Source organism: Castor canadensis, chromosome 12 (genome assembly GCF_047511655.1).
Source record: "Castor canadensis chromosome 12, mCasCan1.hap1v2, whole genome shotgun sequence".
Lineage (NCBI taxonomy): Eukaryota > Metazoa > Chordata > Mammalia > Rodentia > Castoridae > Castor > Castor canadensis.
Genome location: NC_133397.1, coordinates 75,521,157 through 75,541,425, shown reverse-complemented (window position 1 = coordinate 75,541,425; position 20,269 = coordinate 75,521,157). Strand labels below are relative to the sequence as shown.

Below are 20,269 nucleotides of genomic sequence, written 5' to 3'. Positions count from 1 at the left end.
CCTCTTCCCCATGGACTTTTACTTCTCTATCTTAGGCCCACTAAGGTGAAGTGACCTGACAAGTCCACCCAGGGCTAGGACTGGCAATGGGCCTGGAAAGGGTTTGAGAGCATAGGATATGGAGTGAGGCCATTCTGACTCAAGAACTAGCTGTCACTAACTGGCCCTGTCTCCTTGGGATCTGATTCCTCATCAGGATGAGAGGATTAGTGATGTCATCCTCATCTCAAAAACCTGTGGTGTGGGCTTCTCAAGTGACCTGGACCAGGCCTCCCAATCACTAGTCCAGGCTGAGGCCACGGTGGGGGCCTCCCATCCCCTTACACACACACACACACACACACACACACACACACACACACAACCTGCCCCAAAGGCTCTCCACCTCTAGGTAGACACCAACTCCCTCCCTCCCAACTCACCAACCAATGACCAGCCAAAGTCCTGGTTGCCCACAGAGTCTACTCAACATAAGCAAGAATTTTCTTTACATGTTGGGGATTTTACTTCAATTTGAAGCAGATGGTTGAGCACAGACATGAAGAGTTTTGAGCATAAGGAAGGAGCAGGCCTTGCTTTGAATGTGCCCCTCCCCCATACTGGTCCATTCCCCTGGTCCCTTCCTTCTTCTGTCCTCTTGCCCAGACCACTGCCTCCTGCAAGGTATCATCTTGTTTGCCCAGTCCGAGGAGGGGAACCTGGGGAGAGGCATCTGGCATGGCTGGCCTAAGGAGCCAAGACTCTTAGGCAGGTTGCCTTGGGGTAAGTCCCAGGGTAGGGTGGTGGGAAGGGTGCTCAGGACCTAAGAAGTAGACTGGGCCCAGGGAACACTGAGAATCAGAGCAGATGCCTGGATAGCCCGTGGGAGGAAGAGGAGACAGGGATCTCAGGCCCTACTCTCTGCCCCTCCCAGAGACCTCCAGCCTCCCTCTCATGGTCCCTAGAAGGCTTGTCATGTATCCAGCTAGCTCAGAGTCCAGTGTAGACAGAGCACTGGCTTAGATGGTCAAGTGTTTCCAATGGCTGTCAAGTGTCCATCCCTTGTGTGAGTTCCTGGTGGAAGTGCTGACTCATCTTTGGCTTGAGATGGGACTCAGGCAACAAGAGGAGCAGAAGTCTTAGAGCAATGGTGTGGCTTTTTGCTTCTGGGTTTCATTCCCCCCACTTTGTTCAGCATCTCTGTCGACTCTTTGGCAATGAACTTCTGCAGCTAAGCTCTCCCTCCCCACCAGGCAGAGGGCAAAGTGCGAAGTAATGGCGGTGGAGTGGCTGGGTGAGGGCAGGAGGGTGGGGGAGAGGCAGGCTGCCCCACCCTGGAAGACCCTGAGAGGCGGTGGGTGGGCTGAGCATCAGGCAGCATCTTGGAGAAAATAACGGATGAGGCTGGCTTCGCGGGCTCACCCCCTCCTCAGGTCTGGCTGAGAAGAGGCTCTTGTGGCAGTGTTGGTGGTCCAGCCCATGATTCATCACTCCTGAAAGAAAGGACCAACTATGAGAAGCAGCCCCTGCTTTCCCTGATGCCCCGATGCACACCAGCACCCATAGAACACCCTCTCACTTCATCCTCACAGTTGCCCCAGGAGAGGTGCCACACCAAGTGGGGGAGCCAGATATGGACTCGGGACAGGACACCCCCAAAGTCCATACTTATCCCTTTCTCCCCATCTCTGCACTTCAGGGCCCTGCTGTTCGGTTGGCTTGAGTGAAGGGAAGCAGGGCACTGGCACCATGATCCTCGGGGTCACCATCTCTAAGGGACCTGGAGTCAGGCCTGACTCTTCCCGGAGGTGGGGGGGCTCCTCTGTGGGCTGGTTGGCCTGCACTGAAATGGCCATCCATGGCATCTCTTCCTCCACCCGGTTCAGACAGGAGCCACCAGGCCCACTGCAGAGGTAATCCATTGCCTGCCAGCTGGGTGACCTGAAACTAGTCACTTCACTTCTCTGGGCCTCAATTTGCTCATCTGAAAAATGGCATGGCTGAAGCAGATCAATAATGTCCAAATTTTCTTTTAAGCAGGAGAAATGATGTCTGACCTGTGAAGCACGAACCCAGTGAACAAATAAACATGGTTCTGTCATTGAAGAGTCAGGGGATAGGGGACATAGGTAGGGAAGGACCCAGAGTTCTACTGTGTTTTCTCCAGTGAGGAGCCTGGGACATCCTGAGAACCCAGGGACCTAAGGAGCAGTTTGAAAACTGTGGGACTAGGCCATTGAAGTCCATCACAGCCCTGATCTACTGAATCTTCTCTGGCAGTTGAATCTGGTGCTGCTCTTGAGAAAACTGACCAAAGGCTGTCCCTTGCCACCAAGAAGAAACTAGAGAGGAAAGGTCATGGATGCTGCTGGAGCTTTGTCTGGACAGTCAGAGCCTGTGGGGGTGGGGTAGGGAGTCAGGTCCACCCAGAACATGGAAAAGAATACTCAGGGTCCCTCCCCCTGGTATAGGATACCGCCTAATAAAGCAGCTACAAATTCTTCTCTCCATCCTATGACAACCCCAAACAAACAGCCCAGTACTTATTGTTAAAGCAAAACATCTGTCAGACACCTCTGCCATGCCAGGGCACTTTCTCATATCCCATGTCAGGGCTGAGCGATCGCAGACACCTAAGGAAGTGCTAGAAGCTGGCAGCACCAGGATTTGAATCCAGATTGGCAGTGTTTATTCTACCACACAGTGGCTGCCCCCCCGAAGGGAGGCTTGGGGAGCAGGAAAGAGCCAAACCACGAGGCTGGAGGGCTGCTAACCACAGACCCTGGTGTGCCTCGGAGGCTTGGGGCGCCAGGAGGAGCCCAGCCAAGATGTGGTCTGAGATTCAATTGGAGAGGCTGGGGCCAGGCTGGAAGCAGGGTCCAAGCAGAGCCAGGGAGCCAGGCCAGGGGGAGGGAGAGCTCTCCAGTTAATGGTGGCTAAGCGGGGAGAAAAGGAAAAGTGAGAGGCAGGCAGGGTCTTGATGTGGTAAATCCCAGCCCACTGTGCATGCGTGGCTGGCCCCAGCAGCAATCTGCTTTTTGTTATAGTCTGAGGAGGAGGATTAAGAAGCGGAAAGGAAACCCGTGGGGATGGCACTGGGTCTGAGGTCCACAGGGTGATTTACAGCCCGCATCATCCCGGCACTAGCCGCCTGGGCGGGTCCTGCCATGGACTAGGTCCCCAAGCACCTTTCTTGTCCAGCCTGCCTGTGGTCTGGGGAAGGAGTAGAAGGCTAGAGCCATCCTCTTGACCATGCTGTGAAGGCAGCTGGGGCGGCCTGGGGCCAGCTGCTAGCCGCTAGCCTTGTCGGCACTCAGACCTTGCTGAAGCCACACTACCACCCATGAGTCAGGAGACAGGGTGCCTTCAATTTTCTTTTTTTTTGGTGGAACTGGGATTTGAACTCAGGGCTTTGCAGTTGCAAAGCAGGCACTCTGTTGCTTGAGCCACACCTCCAGTTCCACTTTGCTCTGGTTATTTTAGAGATGAAGGTCTCTCACCAACTATTTGCCTAGGCTGGCCTCAAACTATGATCCTCCTGATCTCAGCCTCCCAAGTAGCTAGAATTACAGACATGAGCCACCAGCGCCTGGCTTGTCTTCAATTCTTGACCCCATCCTTTCCCTGGTGTCTACATTGAACCTGTGTGCCCACCACACACCACAGCCCAGGAATCTCAGCACATGAGTCATCCATCCAAGGGAGACTTGCATCAACTGAGGCACAATGGGAAGAACATTCAGCTCCCAGGACCTGCTCTGCAATTAACTGATTGTATGGCCTTGGGTAACTCTCCCTACCCTTCTCTGTGCATAAATTCCCTCTCGTGGACAGGAAGGGGGTGTTAAGTGGATCAGCATTCTCCAAAGGGAGTTCTGCAGAACCAGCCAGCTGAGGTATTCCGGGAGTTTGGGCAACACGACAGACTTTGTCCCCATCTTGGAAAGTCGCTATGTACAGTCACATATTTTAAGCTCTAAAAAGTTCTACAGTGAAGAAATTTATGTGGTTTTATTTACCCAGTATTTTCCCAACAGATTTGCCTTTGCTGCTACACCTGCCTCCTAAGGAGTAGCAACTCACTCTGGTAAGAGTGCAGAAGAGTATTTCATAGAGGCCAGAGGAAGGTCTCAAAGGGTTTGCAAAGCTCGAGGAGCAGCCTATGGCCCGTCACCTTGGAGATGCCAGAGTGCTGGCTGGTGTCTGCTGCTCACCCATGACCACCTGCGGCCAGCTCTGAGCATCCTAGCCCCCAAGGGGACAAGAATGCCGGTGCCACCGCTTCCTAAGGGGCTGGTGTGGGGGTGTATGTATACCTGCAAATACAGGGAGAGAAAACACCCCCATTGCAACAACTACACTGGCAACCACACCGGCCTCCAACCTGTGTGCAGAGCTTGTCCCCTCTGGCTAGCCTTTTGTGGGTTTGGGGACTTCTGCTGAGGTCAAGGTTCTAGGGATGGCTTATGCTTGGCTCATATCCTCAGAGTCCCTGCACCCATAGGAGATGTCTTAAAACAACAGGTGGACCAGATGAGATGGCCTTGCTGTCCCTCTGTCCACCTGACTGGCCGAGTGTGAACACGGGGATCTGGCTGGTGTGGCAGAGGGGATGCGTCTGCACAGCAGAAGACATCTTTGTACCTGTTCGCCTGCCTGGGGTCAGAATGCCAGTCCACGAGGGAGGGAGGTCCACTCTGCTCACCGCCACAGCAGCAGCCTCCTGCACAGCTCCTGACTCACAGGCATCTCGACGAATACTCACTGAATGCCCGGCTTTCTAGGTGCTGGCATTTAACTTGCTACAGGTTAGCCACACCACAGATATTCTTCTCATTTCAAATGGAACACTGAGCGTTTTTGCAAATACGTCTGTCTGTCCTTCAGGGAAACTTCTGGTGATGGCTGTGGACACTGGAACAGCCTCGAATATTTCGCTTTTGTTCATTTCCATCTGACGCTCTGCTCTGCTTGCTATTCGTCTCTGGTCTTAAATTCATCGTTTCCTTCTGTGTACTGCAGGGTAATTGTACCACTTTGGTGCACTTAAAAAAACAATTTTATTTACCTTTTAAGATCATTGTCAGTCTGCAACATCCACGTTAACCATTTTTCACTATTTTCAAGTTATACATTTTTCTACACTTAAGCAACTAGGATACAGCCTTCTGCATACGGGGGAAAAAAATATCCTATAGGTTTGAAATTTTGACAGCTTTTCTTTCCAAATTGGCCTGTCCTATAAAGAACAGTCAAATTTCAAAACACTAAAATCTGATAGAACTGTGGGAAGGGCACGGGGCAAAGAGTCTACAAAAGCATACGATTAGACCTTCCCTTCCCTTCCCTTTCTAAGTACTCCGGTGGGGGCTAGAAAGAGAGGGGTTGTGCTTGACTCTGAATGCTGCTCGATTCACACTGGTATCATCTTGGGCCCAAGTCAGCTGTAGGGCCCTGGGGGACTGATTAACCTTTCCAACTTTATCTTTGCCCTTCTCTTTAAAATAGGCACAGCAGCTGGGTGCCGGTGGCTCACACGGGTAATCCTAGCTACTCAGGAGGCGGAGATCAGGAGGATCACAGTTAGAAGCCAGCCCTGGGCAAATATTCTCTGGAGACCCTACCTTGAAAAATCCATCACAAAAAAGGGACTGACCAGAAGCTCAAGCGGTGAGAGTACTTGCCTAGTAAGTGTGAGGCCCTAAGTTCAAACCCCAGTGCTCCCCCCCCAAAAAAAAAAAACAACACCCAAAAAATGGGCACAGCAATAGTATCCACTTTTTAGGTCAGCTGCAAAAAGTCAATCAAGCTATAGCCCAGACAAGGCCTGGCACACAGTGAAACATTCTGGCCCATGTTCTACAAAGAGTTGGGTCTTCAGTTTAACCAACTAGTGTTTCAAAACATAAAGTGGCCTCAGAGGTTGAAAAAGTCTCTGAAATGAGTTACCAGTAAGAGTCATTTTGAACAAACTGCCATCTTGACCAATCTGCTTTCAACCAATTCTTTTTTAAAAATGAACACAATTTTTTAAATTACATAGGTACTACTCAACAACTGAAGAATGGATACACAAAAAGAAAAAAGAAAACAAAACAAAAAAACAGTGGATATACAAAAGGTGGTATATTCATAAAACGGAATATTATTTGGTCATTAAAAAGGAAAGGTGTTCAGATATGTGCTACAGTGTAGATGAGCCTTGTAGACAGCATGTGAAGCTGGTGACAAGCTGCATGTCATACGGTCCCACTCACATGAAATGTCCACAGCCGGGAACTCTATAGGGACAGAGAGATAGGTGGTTGCCTAGGGCCTCTGGGGGATAGGAAATGATACCTAAGGCACACAGGGCCTCTTTGGAGTGGTGAAAATGCTCTTACATTGGCCAGGGTGATTGATGGTTGTACATATCTGTGAATATAGCAAACACCATTAAATAATACATCAAGATGGGTAAACCATACTCTAGTAAAGTTGTTACAACTTTTTTCAATTACCTAGGTAGTGTGTTAATTATAGGGCTGGGGTGCAGCTCAGTGGTAGAGCACTTGCCTAGCATGTACAGGCCTGCAGTAACCCCTAGCACCATAAAAACCCAAAAAATATATATAGAGAGAGAATAGAGAAGAGTTGAACAGAAGCAAAAGGTGTAAGTGGCTTCAATCTCTCAAGCGAGGAAAATCCCAACAATATTTGGACGACTGCTGTTCGCACACTGTCCTTGTGGTTACATGTACACATGCAGCACTTTAGGAAAGGGGGATTGTGTTTTCTCAAACACCCCAGCCCGTGCATGTTTGCGCATGCAGGTCTGTTTTCACATCTTCTCTGAGAGCCTGGCCTTTGGCCTCCAAACGTCCCAGGGAACAGGACCGGCCCATCCCTGGTGCCTCTTCCCCACCCCCCACTACCTGGCCTGGACACCATGGTGACGGGCAAGAAATTATGAACAGCTAGAGTTGCTGCTGTTTGTTGAGGGCAGGGACATAGTGAGAATCAAGGATCATGTGTGTATCTGGACTAGGAGGGTCCTCAGGTGTCGTGGGCATTAAAGTCACAGCCAGAGCCTTTGTGAGCCAGGAGAGCCCTCCTGGGGGGATAGCCTTCATTCAAAACAAGATTTATTGAGTTGCTCTAGGAGGCAGCTCGGTCCCAGGCACGAGGTTGGAGCCCCTGCCCTCGGGTAGCTTCTGGTCTCACCCCACGGAAAAGTGGGGAGCCACTGCCTCTGTTCAGTGCCATTGCCTCTGCCCAGTCCTCTGCTGGTGTTCCTCAAGACTGCTCCCCTGCGAGAAGGACACTGCCCAGAGATCCCAGCTAGTATGGAGTCAGCTGACCCCAAGGTCCCAGGTCCCTAGCTGGGGAGCACGAGATCTAGTGAGTCACACCCCTCATCACTGAGATCGAAGGACTTCAGGGCCAGTCAAAGTCACACAGAAAGACTTTCTACCACCGAGAAGCAACTGTTGCTCAGAGGATGTTTGGGTTTAGGGTATGGCCTGGGGGTCCCCGCCCTGTGCTGAAATGCCAGAGTTGGAGCTGGGTCAGCACTGGCACTCTGGAGCCTGTGGGAGGTACTGTTCCCACCAGTACCCAGGCTCAAGGGGCAGACATCTGTGGGTTGTGTCCCTGCCTCCCAGTCCAGGACAATGAGGGCCACTCAAACCCAACCTCTCAACCCTGCCAGCCCCACCTGAAGACAATGTGGCCCCTCCTCTGAGCTCCTGAAGCACTTTATCCAGAGTCCTCCAAAATTCCCTTGTGTCCTGGACTATCGTGAGGGGGACAATGCAGTCCCCTCACCCAGCCCACACTCCTCCACTAGGAGTCCCTGTGGTGTTGCCCTGGTCACCATTTTTGGAGGGTGGCCATGTGCCAGGTACCTCGCTACACTGCCTTGCACACCCCAACTTATACAATCCCGGGGCTGGGGGGCTAGGTTTCTGGTGTTGCCTCCATTTTGCAGATGAGGAACCAGAGGCCTGAGTGGTCACCTCACTTACCCCAGACCACCCTGCTAGGATATAGCAGAGCAAGGCATATCCCTTGCCCCTAGAGACCTCAGTTTCTTCACTGGTAACCAGCAGGACCATCTACCTAGCTGCCACCTCCTCAGTGCTAAGAAATTCTGGGTCTTGGACTCTTGGAGCTTAAAGGAAGGTGGCTGGTCATAGAGGCCTCGCACACCCATAGCCAGGACCAGAGCCTTCAAGAAGCCCAGGGGACCTATAGGGGACAGCCACACTGACATCTTCTTGGTCTGCAATCCACTCTCTGGATGCCTACCTGCTTCTCCCTCCATCTCTGCTTGTGTGTCCCTGTGCCAACTCTCTCTTGGCCTTTTCTCTGTTGGTCTTTCTGTGTCCATCAGTTTCTGTCTTTCTTGGTCTTGGGCCCTGTGAGGGTCAAGTAGGCCCTGATGAGGCCTAAGGTGCAGTGACTGTGGCATTCCATCCCCCTTCCATCCTCAGTGCCAGCCGGCCACTCCACATGCTGTCCTCCCAAATCCCAGCAGCAACAAGGGCCTAGGATCTTACCTCATGGCGGGGGGCTGCACCTGGATTGGTGAGGAGCTGATTGCTGGGCACAGGGGTCCCATCCAGATGGAGAATGACCTGCTCCTCATGCCTTCCCAGAACCCTGACTCCTGACCTCACGGACCCCTATACACACCTCTAACCACAGAGTCGAGGGTCCCATCAGGCCTGCCTCCCTCCAACTCCTGGCTGGAAACTGTTCCCTTTCAATCTTCTGCATCTCTCAGCACCTCCTCTCCCCAGTCTCTACTGCAAAGTGGCAGCAGGAGCATTGGGCACCCACAGACAAGTCAATGCATGCCACATGCTGGCCAACAAATCTTCACAAAGATTACTAAGTCCCCAGGAGACCCAGGACTGAGCCAGCTGCAAAGATCACAGTGCCAGCGGATGGTCCAAAGCCTCTGTTTCTTCATCTGCAAAGTGGAAGTAGTGACAGGCACCTCCTGAGGACTGCACAAGTCAGGGTGTGCAAGGCAATGTGAGGGAGTCCACGAGCCCCTGGGCAACCCAAATAACCAACTAATGTCAGCAAAAGCAGTGTGAGTTCCCTACAAACACAAGAGGTTTTGTTTTTCTTGTTTTAAGACAGGTGTCACTATGTAGCCCACACTGGCCTGGAACTAGCAATCCTCCTGCCTCAGCCTCCCAAGTGCTGGGATTACAGGTGTGAACCAACACATCCAACTGGGAAGAGCAATGTTTTTTTGGCTTGGGGAGTTTTTTGGTTTTGGGGTTTTTTTTTGGCAGTACTGAGGGTTTGAACTCAAAGCTTCACACTTGCTACGCAGGCACTCTACCACTTGAGCCACTCCTCCAGCCCAAGAACTATTTGCCTGAATAGTCCTGATCTCTGCCTCTTGAGTAGCTAGGATTATGGGCATGAGCCACCACACCTGGCTAAGAGCAGTTTTAAGATGAGAAAACACCTCCCCTTCTCACTCCCATTATCCCCAAGCCCCTCCAGAGTTAGATTCTGGAGCCACTGTGGCATCCAGGTAGAGGTAGCGTCATCTTTCATCAGGCCTCTTTATTCACTGTCACTCTGTCAGGGGCTTCCAGCTACACTAAAGCAAGTCCAAGACTGAGATAAGATTCTTTCACAAGCACACACATACACGCCTATGCACACCCCTGGGGCAAATACACCACAGTGGCTAATTGCACCAACTATGGCATCAGACCACCTCTGGTTGAATTCTGACTTCCCCATTCTACTGGCTGTATGACTTTGAACAAGTTATTTAACACCTCTGTGCCTCAGTTTCTTTACCTATAAAATAGTAATAATAATATCTACTAAAGGAAGTTGTTGGGAAGATTAAAGAACACACGGCTACAAAGTCAAGCCGTGTTTGGAAGGTATATGTCAGAGCACATGTAAGTGTGTGTGTGTGTGTGTGTGTGTGTGTGTGTGTGTCTAGTCCCTTCATTTGCCCACCACTGTCTCCGCTTTAGATTGCCAAGGCATCCCTCAGCAGGGCACAGAGGAACTGCCCTTTTGGTATTTGGGGAAAACAGTTAAAAACCCCTCATTTCCACATGTTTCTATTTCTCCATTCCTTAGGCAAATGTTTACAGAGTGGTTAGACCATGCTGAGCTCTGTTTGAGGCTCTGAGGACCCCAGTGACCGCAACAGGCACGAAGGCCCTCCAGCTTTGACACCCTTGCTGGAGCCCCTCACAAAAGCAACCTTCCCTGGGGAAAGGAAGCCCCATGTTTTCTGTGCCAAAGCAGTTTGGACAGGCCCTTTCCCAGGAAAGCTGCTACTTCAGCTTCCTCTTGACAGCCCAGTGTCAAGGCCATGAGCTTCATCTGTCTCTATAGGACTGCAAGGTCCCTGAGGCTTTTGGGGCCTTAGCATTAAATGACTTCTATTTTTTGGCTCTTTGTTGTACTCTGCCTCTTCCCCCTCGTAAGACCACAGGCTGTGCTCTAGGTGCACCTGCTCCTGTTGCTACTTAGCATCCATAGGTTGTAGAAATGACTGGAGCAAAGCTCAGCTGCTCGGATCCCAGGCATCTGAGCATCAAGTCTCTAAGACCTGTACACACACTAGCGTGGCAAGCCCTGTGGGAATGGATGGGGCTTGCCTCTGGATTTTTATGTAGGGCTTTTGTGTCATTTAGCTCTGAATCCCAAAGGGTGGGGCCTTTGTCTATTTTGTTCCCCAAAGTGATCCCAGCACCTAGAACAGTGCTCGAAATGATTTAGTCATAAATAAATGTGCAGATCCCTTCGAGCTATCTTCATCTTTTTCTGCTCATGAGCATAGAAAGACTAAACAAGTGAACACTCACTGTGTGTATGCGGGAGGGAGCAGGCAGGCCAAAGTGGATTGGCCTTTACAAATAACCCTGCTTGTGGCCATCTGCCTCCTCCGTGTGTGGGGTGGCAGGGATGGGGTGATAGGAGAAGGACGCATGAGCGTCACTGTCATGGAAAGAGGGTAACTCGAAGCACCACCTTACTGCCATCCCCCAGGTTCCCTCAGTGCCCCAGCTGCTTCCCTGGCACTGCTCTTCATGTGTCTAGTTGCCTGGCTCTGCTCTCCTTGCCCCTGGGGTGACACCTTTAGGGGCTCCTAGGCCCCCAGCGTGGGCATGAGTTTTGAAAGCCTTAAAGACCATCCACTGCTGGCCACCAGTATACACTCCCTTCCCCCATCCTGCAGGATGGGGAGCTACCCACCCCGCAGAGGCCCTCCAGCTCATCCCAACGGATGGAGCCTATGGACACCCGGCACATCTGTGCATGGCATGTGCACCTGCACACATGCGCACACACAAGCACATGCAGGCAGCAGAGACAGACCCAGTGTGCTCTGCCTGGTCACAGAATCAAGTTTTTGGTGGGCAGCCCCATCTAAGCCACCAGGTGGAGAGAGGATCCTTGGGTCCCTCTGCCCAGCTTCCTGATGTACCAGTCATGACCTTCAGGAACCCCTCTGACCATGCAGTGCTTCCAGCTGACAAAACTCTTTCACAGCCACTGTGTCCTTGAGCCTCACCAGCCCTCCCAAACAGCTGTGTCTGCATTTTAGGAAGAAGCCAGTGCCTGAGCTCACAGCACACACAAGTGGCTGGGCTATGACACAGACCCTGTCCCTAGGCCCCACACCGCCAGGCAGCTTCTCAGCTCACAGCCTCACCTTTGACAAAGAAGTGACAGTGGGCAGTGGTGGCCTGGCGGTGGAGCATGCCTGGGCTCTGCGACCCTGGTGATTTCACCTCATCTCCTGGGAACCATGGACCTCTGTTCATTTCAGCTGCTGTTCAAGGGGTTTCTGTTATTTGGAACATAAAGCTTTCTCTGCTAACTTAAGGAAACAAGGGTACAAGCCAGGGGAGTCTGGAGACACTTTGATGGCTGTGTCCTGAAACCCCTATTCAATCCTTCCCAACAGCCCTTGCCTTCAGCACAGAAATAGTCAGTCCTAGCTGTGCGGGTTGTGGAAGGAGTGGCGTCCCAGGAGATGGGACAAAAACATGCAGGGGGTTGTGGTATTCATAGAGAGGCAGATACTACACCAGATTGTGCCCATAGTGTAATGAGATGTCTACCACATCGTACAGAATGTCATGCCACATGCCACCTAAAACTCTCAGTGTCATCCATACTGGGAATTAGAAATGAACTCCTTGTCACATGGAGGAGCATCATGGAGTCTGGTGCTTTACATCACACTGCAAAGATTATTGCAAGGCGCTCTCCAGGACCAGACCACGCATATCTGGTGCTGAGAGTAGGTGTGGCCACCTACAGGATGTAGAAGGAAGCTGGGGTGAAGATCAGGGAGGGCTTTCTGGAGGAGCTGAGCCTTCCAGAGTGGGCAAGAGGGAGCCAAACAGACAGGAGAAGGGCATGGCAAGCAGGAGGGCTAGCGTGAGCATAGAGGCCAAAAACAGCCCAGTGAGCCAGGAGCTCTGTGCAAACTGGGACACAGGGAGTAAGCACCTGGGGCCAGGTCAGTGGGGGAATCAGCCAGGGTCCTGCTGAGTCTAGCCCACCCCTTGGCAATGGTGAGTGCCTGGAGGTCCTGAGCAGGGGAGTGGGGCTATTGGCCTGGCTTCAAGCAGAGCTGCTGGGAAGGGCTCTGGTGAGGCCTGTGGGGGGTCTGAGACAGCCGGGCAGCTGGCACAGGCCCCATATGACTATGAATTCTGGGCAGAGAACAGAAGGTCTTAGAGGAAGGAAGGGCTCCATTTTGTCATCGATACTGGGAGTTAGAGGAAGGCAGGATTTCTTTTTTCTCCTAGAATCAGCTGTTCAGACTGCTGGGACAGGTATAGAAGGGTCGATCTATTCAAGGACAGAAGGGACATCAGGCCTCCCAACTTTCTGTGACTTAGGCCTTCCATTATGCAAGGTGCAGGGCTCAAGGGCTTAATAGTGGGCAGGCAGCCCTATCCCCCACCCCACTTTGTCCTCTGGAAAGCAATGTGTGATCCCTAGCCAACTCCACATTGTCCCCAAGCACCTGGGGGCCAGTGGTCACTCCTATTTCCCCAGGTCCTCCTCACCTTTGGCCTTATGAAGGCCACTCTCAGGCAGGAGACACTGAAGGGAGAGCAGAGTTCACAAAACAACCTCATACCCTTTGAGCCATCGATCCCGGACGCCCCAGGAGGCTGGCTGGGCACCTTCCAATGTGTAAACAGGCTCCATGGGTTTGAGACACTTGAGCAAAACCAACCAGCATCACAGCTTCCAAGTGCACTGCTGAGACCCGCTCTGAAGCCCAGACCCAAACACCTGCCATGGAGGCCATGTGGAAAGAGAGGATGCCAGGGGCCCATGCTGAGCCTTTCAGACAGTGAGATTAATGGCCCTGAAATTGTGATAAACATAAATGTTTGGTCCTCCTGAGCCGCTGAGGGCAAGACGAATGAAGTGAGGGGCATGAACAAGGTGCAGATGAAATGCAAAACGCCCCCAAGGCCCCAAATCTCAGGCTGGGGAAACACGGCCACCCACAGCCACTTTCCACTGTGTGGGTGAGGGGTTGCCAGGGTTCCTGGGTCTAACTGGACAGTAGAGAGCAGCCAGTGGCGAAGAGGTACAGAGAACTGAGAAAAGAAAAGGGGACCCTAGGTCCCTGCACTGTACCCCATCATATCCTGTCACCGTGGCTGACACCAGGAGCATCCCCTTTGCACCTCCACTGGGCAGCCCTGGCTGGCTTCTCTCGGTTGGGAGGGGTGTGAGGAAGGAGCGGGCCTGCCCTTCTCTCCTTTCATCTCAGGGCTGGCCTCCCAGCTGTCAGCCCTGCCTCAGGACCCTGCGGCCCAGGACAGGCCACCTGGTGACTGATCCCAGGAGGTGCCCAGATTCCAGGCAGACATGTCCCAGAAGCCTTTGGCGGCAGCCGTGGCAGCCAGTTCTTAAAAAAGGCTTCATGTCATGCTACAGTCAGCTGTGGGCCCAGGCACCGGGTGTTTATGACTGTGACTGTTCTCCCAAAGCCGCTTCGTGTTGCCCTCTGATGAGCTGACGGGGGTCTCTGCATCCTCTCGCCTACTCCACCCTCCCTCTGTGTGCAAGCAGAGGTTAGCCAGGGTGACGGGTGGGACAACTCTCCACTCTGGTGCTACTTGCTTAGGACCTTAGCATTGATGGGCCAGGGCCTGGCCACACCGGCCCTCCCAGGCACTTCTTGCTCCCCTGCCCCCTTCAGCCGAGGTCTGACCATCCCCAGTGTTAACAACTTAGAGTGGAAAAAAAAGAAGTTCAGCAGCATCCCCAGAACGAATTAGGTGGCCTTCAGGTACCCTGGAGGAAGAAAAAGTCACACCCGATGTCAGAAGAGGAAGAAACAACCTTAAAAGCAAACCAGGGGGAAAACACAGAAAGCAGAGATAAAAAGTCAAGAGCAAACGGGGGCGCCTGAGAAACAAGAATCCCAGCCGCCAACTTTTACAGCGACCAGCCCTGTTATTCATAAGCGAGTTTCCTCTCTCACAAAGAACCTTTTGCACGGTTTTCCCTGCTGCCTCCAAACCAGCTGCTCGCACTGTTGTATCCTGAGTGATGATGAGGCTCTGAAAGGGCTTTTTGGGAACAGATGGCCAGGGGAGAGCTGGGGAATGTGCCAGCAGAGGGCCGGGCGGGCTGCCAAGGCCTGCGGTGACTGAGTGCTTGGGCTTCCAGCTCGCGTGCTTTCCCTGCCCTCTGCCCTCCGTGGCGCCAGCAGGCCTTCCCAGCGAGCGCTCGGAACATCTGGAGTCTGGGGCTGCCAGAAGGGGGGGCCGGGCGGCCGGGGGACCCGCTCTTCTAGCGGAGCTCCCATGGACTCGCCGGCAGGCCGGCCTCACCGAGCAGGTAATCAAAACCACAGCGCCGAATGGGAACCAGGCGCACTCCCAGCTGTAGCCGGAGGCCGCCAGGCGACTTAACCCGATGGCAGGCCTCTCTGGCGGCACAGCCCTGGGGGGTGCTTGGAGCTGATGACACTCCCTGGCCCACCCCACTCCTTGCCACCACCAGCGCCACCACCAGCGGGCTATTGGCTCCCTGCAGCTAAATGGCGCCTCCACCACGTGCTGTGGTTGGCTGCTTACATTAAGACCTGTTGCTCCAGGCAGGCAGGGCACTGGGCGTGGGGAGGGGGGGCGCCTCCCAGGCACAGCCACCGGGCTGGGCAGTGGGAAACTTTGGGGCAGGCAGGTCTCAGGAGTTGAGAAGCTTGGAGTTTAGAACCAAAGGCAGAAAACAGGTTCAAAACTGAGCCCTGCCACTTCCTAGTCATTTGGCCTTGGGCTAGTGGCTGCCCTTCACTTGGCCTTAGTTTCCCTTCTGTGCAGTGGAGGAAGTGGTCCCGCCTGGTAGGCTAGTACAATAAAGGGTAGGATAAACAGGTGGGTCACATGGTAGGGCTGTAGTGAGCATCGCCATGTGGCCCAGTGTCTGCCGGTGGTGGTCTGAGTGTTAGCATTCTCCTACAACAAATGTTGTGTGCAGTTCTTGGTTTGAATCCATATCCTTTGTGATCCAGAGTTTCTGGATTGACTGCTTGCTGGTTCCACTTTAAGGGTGCAGCACCAGGGTCTGGGGGCTGAAGTGCTAGAGATGAAAGAATCCTCCACACAGGACTATTGGTCCTCATCTGCCACCTGGGGACACACTCTTTCCTGAGATGTTTTTTTCCTGGGATCCCATATTAAGTTGTTACCTTAGAGTTCTAAATTCATGAGATTTCCTTTCTGACCCTCACAAAAAATGCCAGCCCTTTCTGATATGGAATCTTGTTTGAGCCTTTCAGCAAGCTGGCAAGAAAGGTATGTAGACTCTCACTTTACAGAGAAGTGGAAATCAGAGAGATTAAATAACATACCCACGATTACGGAGGAAGTACCAATGATCTATCCCAGGTCTCTATCCCCAGAGTTCGACATGTCGTCCACCTCACAGTTTTGCAGAGAGCTCCTACCCAGTATACTTTCATGTGCTGAAAGTGACAGCACCCTGGAGAACTGAAAAGAATGAACGGTAGGGCTCTCTGAAGCTAACCCCCACCCTACACAGACATCCTTCTCCAGCAGTCTGAACTAAAGGTCACTGAGCCTCTTTCAGAGGTTTCTGGAGGGGAGTCCTGGCTTGAAGGAGTGCTCCAGAAGGGCTATGCCCTCCAACAGTGGTCACTTCAGGCAGCAGAGATTTCAGGTGTCTGAGCATGTTGACTCATTCGCACTGTGTCTGAGACCCTGCATCTTCTCATGGACGAAGGGTAGGGATCTGGCTTGCAGGGTCAGGGGAGCAGCACCCCAGCCTCTACCCAACCTCAGACCACCAGGGAACGTCAGAGGGCATGTTCCTAGGAGAACCGGCTCAGTTCACCTGGGAGGCTCCCCAGCTAATGATCCCTCCAGCCTTGGGCCTGCCAGACTTGTGGCCTAACGGTGTCAAGTGTGAGAGAAGAAACAGCAGCTGAGAGAACACTTCACGTTAGAAAAGCAGCTGGCGACAAACGTCTATGTAATTGGAATGCCGGAAAAATAAATTGCATCCATTTTTATGACTGGAAGGGAATTTGATGGTGGTTTCCCACACCCACCCCCTTTTATCCCAGCGTAGACAGACTCTGTAAGCTTTGAGAGCAAATGGTGTTTAACTCAGTAACTTAGCTGGGAGGATTTGAAAATGAGAACCACCTTCTGCCCGCCCCACTTCCATGAGGGAGGCAGAGCAATGAAGCTGCAGGAGCCTGATACACCTCTCTTACTGGCTAGGTGACCTTAGGCTCCCAGCTTTGGTTCCATTATCCATGCAGTGCTACACTCGTCCTTTCCTGGGAGGATTGGTAGGAGGGGTCAATGAGGCGGCACAATGGGAAGTGCTAAGCACCCCTCAGTCATCCTCAACTCACGTAGGCTGCCCTACCTCCCGAAACCACTGTGCCACAGGGGTCTGTCTCAGCGCTGATGTCAACAGGAGCTTGCACCCAAGACCGTCTTCCAGAGCCTGGCCACCTCACACCTACTGTCACCATGAAAAGCCTCCCTCCCTCAAACAGCAGCCAGGAAGACACCAAGCTGACCAAGCTGCACATGCTCGATGCCACCTCAGGCTCTGGGAGGGCTCTGGGTGGGCATACCTCCACCTCTCTGCCCACGGACCCTGTCTGCGAGCTGGCACCCCAGGGGCCTCACTCAGTGTACAATGTCCAGGCCTCTGGCACAGTGCATACCTCAATGGGTTGTTATTCATCCTATTCTCCCACTACACGCCCAGAGCCTGCGAGAAACTTGAGGGCAGAGACCTAATGGCCACTCATTACCAGGGCTCAGAGCACGGGAACCATGACTTTTAGTAGTAGCTGCTGTGTTGTCACTCAGTGGCTTCAAGTTGCTGGAAGTAGGCTGCAGGCCATTGATCTTCTCCTACTCCTCAGAACTGGCAAGACCCATGCCATCCAGGTGTGAAAGAACCAATCTGCTCCTGACTCCTCCTCAAAGGCTTCCAGGAGTTGCTGCCTTCAAAACCGGGAGCTGCAGAAACATGGCCCAGGGCCAGGTGCTTAACTGCTTTATCTGTGACTGTGGTGGAGTCGGGCCTGCTCTCTCAGAGCCTTCCCTTCTCCTGCCCTGTCTCTGATGTGGGCTCTCTGCACTACTGGGGCTTCTGAATGGGACTTGAAGTCAGTGTCCTGTGAAGCCCAAAAAAGGGAGAACTCTCTGGTGTGAATGGGCAGAAGGGTGTGCCTGGTGCCTGAGGAGTGAAGCAAATTCCCTGTCATCAGACCTGGAGGGACAGGCAGCTCCTAAGAGCTGCTGAGGGTCCCAGAGGGCCTTGACCTCAGCCTCTCAAAGATTCATCCTGAAGGAGAGTCACCGAGACCCTCAGGGACATGTCAACAAAGGAAACTCATACAGCCACGAGTCACACAGGCAGTGACCAACAGATGTCTTCAAAAACAGATATCTGCCATATCCCACGGACTCAACAGTCCTAAGGTACAACCCTTTGCCCCCAGCCTCCTGCAACCCTACCTGACAGACCAGTCTTCAGAGCTACTCTTTTAACAGAAGGCTTTAAACTCCAGTAGCTGGATAAGGGCAAAATAGGAAAAAAATTAAAAAATAAAAAAATAAATAAACTCCAGTGTGTGTGTTGAAAACTTACTCCCCAAATTCATATGTGAATGGATGTGAAGGTGGGGCCTGTGGGAGATAATTAGGATGAGATGAGGGCATTAGGTGAGGCCCCATGCTGGTAGCAGTGGCTTTGTAAGAGGAAGAGACCTCGGCTGGTGCACTTGCTGTTTTGCCCCATGATTTCCTATGCCAGGTGAGGATACAACAAAAAAGCCCTTGCCAGATACCAGTGAAGCAGCTGGTAAGTTCTGACTTCCCAGTTCAGAACTACAAGCTAAATAAACTTCTGTTCTTTATAAATTACCTGGTCCATGGTATTCAGTTACAGCAGCAGAAAACAGACTAAGACAGAGGTTATTCATGAAGCTATTGCCTGACATATACCTTCTCAGGAACTCAGGAACTCCAGCAGATGAATGGAAGGGCAACCAATTCCACCAAGGTCAGTCTCGGTAAAAAGGGGCTGGAAAGGAGTAGGCCTGAGGTGGTCATCTTATTTTCCAGGAAAGAGCAGCAAAGGCCCCCAGAAGCTCTGAGGGCCCCAAAGAGAAACCCAACTGTCACTCAAACCTCAGCTGGGCTCATGTACTCTGTCCCAGGGCCTTCTCAAAGGTGACATAAATGGCAAGCCCAGGATGACAGCATAGAAACCCCATGCTATGTCAGACCCAGAAAGGGCAGAGCCAACCCCTAGAAGGAAGGTTCTAGGTCTCACTCTCTCTCATCCCCTAACATCAGGCCAGTCCTCCTGCCCTCCTAGGTTCAGCCACATGCACAAATTCCTGATGGCAGGAGGCTTAAGTGAGGAGCAAGAATTCTTCCTTTTGCTTTTTCCTTTTTCTTGCCCTGACTGCTCCTGATTCCCAAATACTCTAGACAAAAGTCTGAATATCTCTGGCGGTAGCAGAGTGAGGACTACTCTTTCCAGAGCCGTCCCTCCTCCTGCCCTGTCTCTCTGTTGGGTGGCCTCTGACATGGGCTCTCTGTACTACTGGGGCTTCTGCATGGGACTCGGACTCAAAGTCAGTGTCCTGTGTGGCTTCTGGGTACTGGAATCTCTGTGGTAAATTATTTTGTACCTACACTATCTACACTAGGCCTAGCACAAAAGAGGGTATCCTTCAGCTGTCCAGGAGGCAGAAGAGAGGTAGGGATACTGAGCGAGCTTTAGGACCCCATCTCTTTCTTGAATTTGTACAGTGGTCACACACCCTATAAAGGGTGAATAAATATCTGTTGAAGAAAATAGAAGGTGGGGTTTCTGGGGCCCAGCACCTAAGTTCCCAGGCTTCTCCTGACCCTGACTGGGTCCCAGTCTGTGGTGTGGCAGAGCTGATGCCCATGGATAAGAGTCCGGCCTCAGTCCCTCTTCCCGTCAGCACATAACCAGGTGTGACCCCCTAACACGCTCTAGTGATCCTTCTCAGAGAGGCAGTCTGGGGGAAAATATTTGTTGGCTCCCCAAATAGAATCTCGGTAAACAGAGGAGAGGCCTTGGAGGCCCAGGCTAGGAGGCCACAAAAAGGAACCAAAGAAAGCTGCCACTCAAAATCCAGGGCACATCTAAAATTGCAAGCCTTCAAATGAAAGAAAAGGGAAGACTGGGAATGGGAAGCACAAATAGGAGGACTGTGGTCCAGGCCAGCCCTGGCATAAAGAGAGACCCCACTCAAAAATAACTCATGCAAAAAGAGCTGTGGAATGGCTCAAGGGTAGTGTGGCTATGTAGCAAGCAGGAGGCCTTGAGTTCAAATCAAAGGGAAGGAAAAATCCTTACCCCCAACCAGGCAGGGAATGTCCTCCTTAGGGCTCTAGGCCCCTCAGCCTCAGAGCCCAGCTGAGCCACCTCCCTGAGTAGAACATCCACTCAAAGACTCCAGCCAGACCCACTGACTATGGTGCTGTAGTTCCCAACCAAGGAGGGGGATAAGTCTGTGGCCAGACTGCCACAAGCAGTGGGAGGGAAGGAAAGACTGAGGATGACCAACAACTAAGTACTTGGTTACAGAGAAGGGGTTTCACAGGATCTGAAAGAGGGTGCCTAAGAGCCCAAGGGCTCCAGGGGACACTATGTATCCTGGATTGGATGACTGGTTAGGACATACCAGTGGCCCAAACTTTCATAGGCTAAAGGGTCAAATCTTGATTGTCCAGAT

At 52.3% G+C, this 20,269-nt stretch overlaps 1 protein-coding gene across 3 annotated transcripts in view; it reads right to left on the bottom strand.

Annotated features, from left to right (window-relative positions):
- Window positions 1–481: 481 nt before the first annotated feature.
- Window positions 482–20,269, bottom strand: part of Atoh8 (atonal bHLH transcription factor 8) — a 32,750-nt gene continuing 12,962 nt past the window's right edge. The window contains exons 3-4 of one of the 3 annotated variants that reach the window (XR_012439778.1): window positions 17,297–17,507; window positions 482–1,472 (exon numbers count right to left, since the gene is read on the bottom strand). Coding sequence is in view for 1 of the 3 variants with exons in the window: in XM_074050128.1 (XP_073906229.1) it covers window positions 1,467–1,472 (6 nt within the window). In the remaining 2 variants the exon portion in view is untranslated. Of the gene's footprint in view, window positions 1,473–4,623; window positions 5,025–17,296; window positions 17,508–20,269 lie in introns of all 3 variants that reach the window. The other 2 variants (XR_012439777.1, XM_074050128.1) reach the window with 2 other exon arrangements.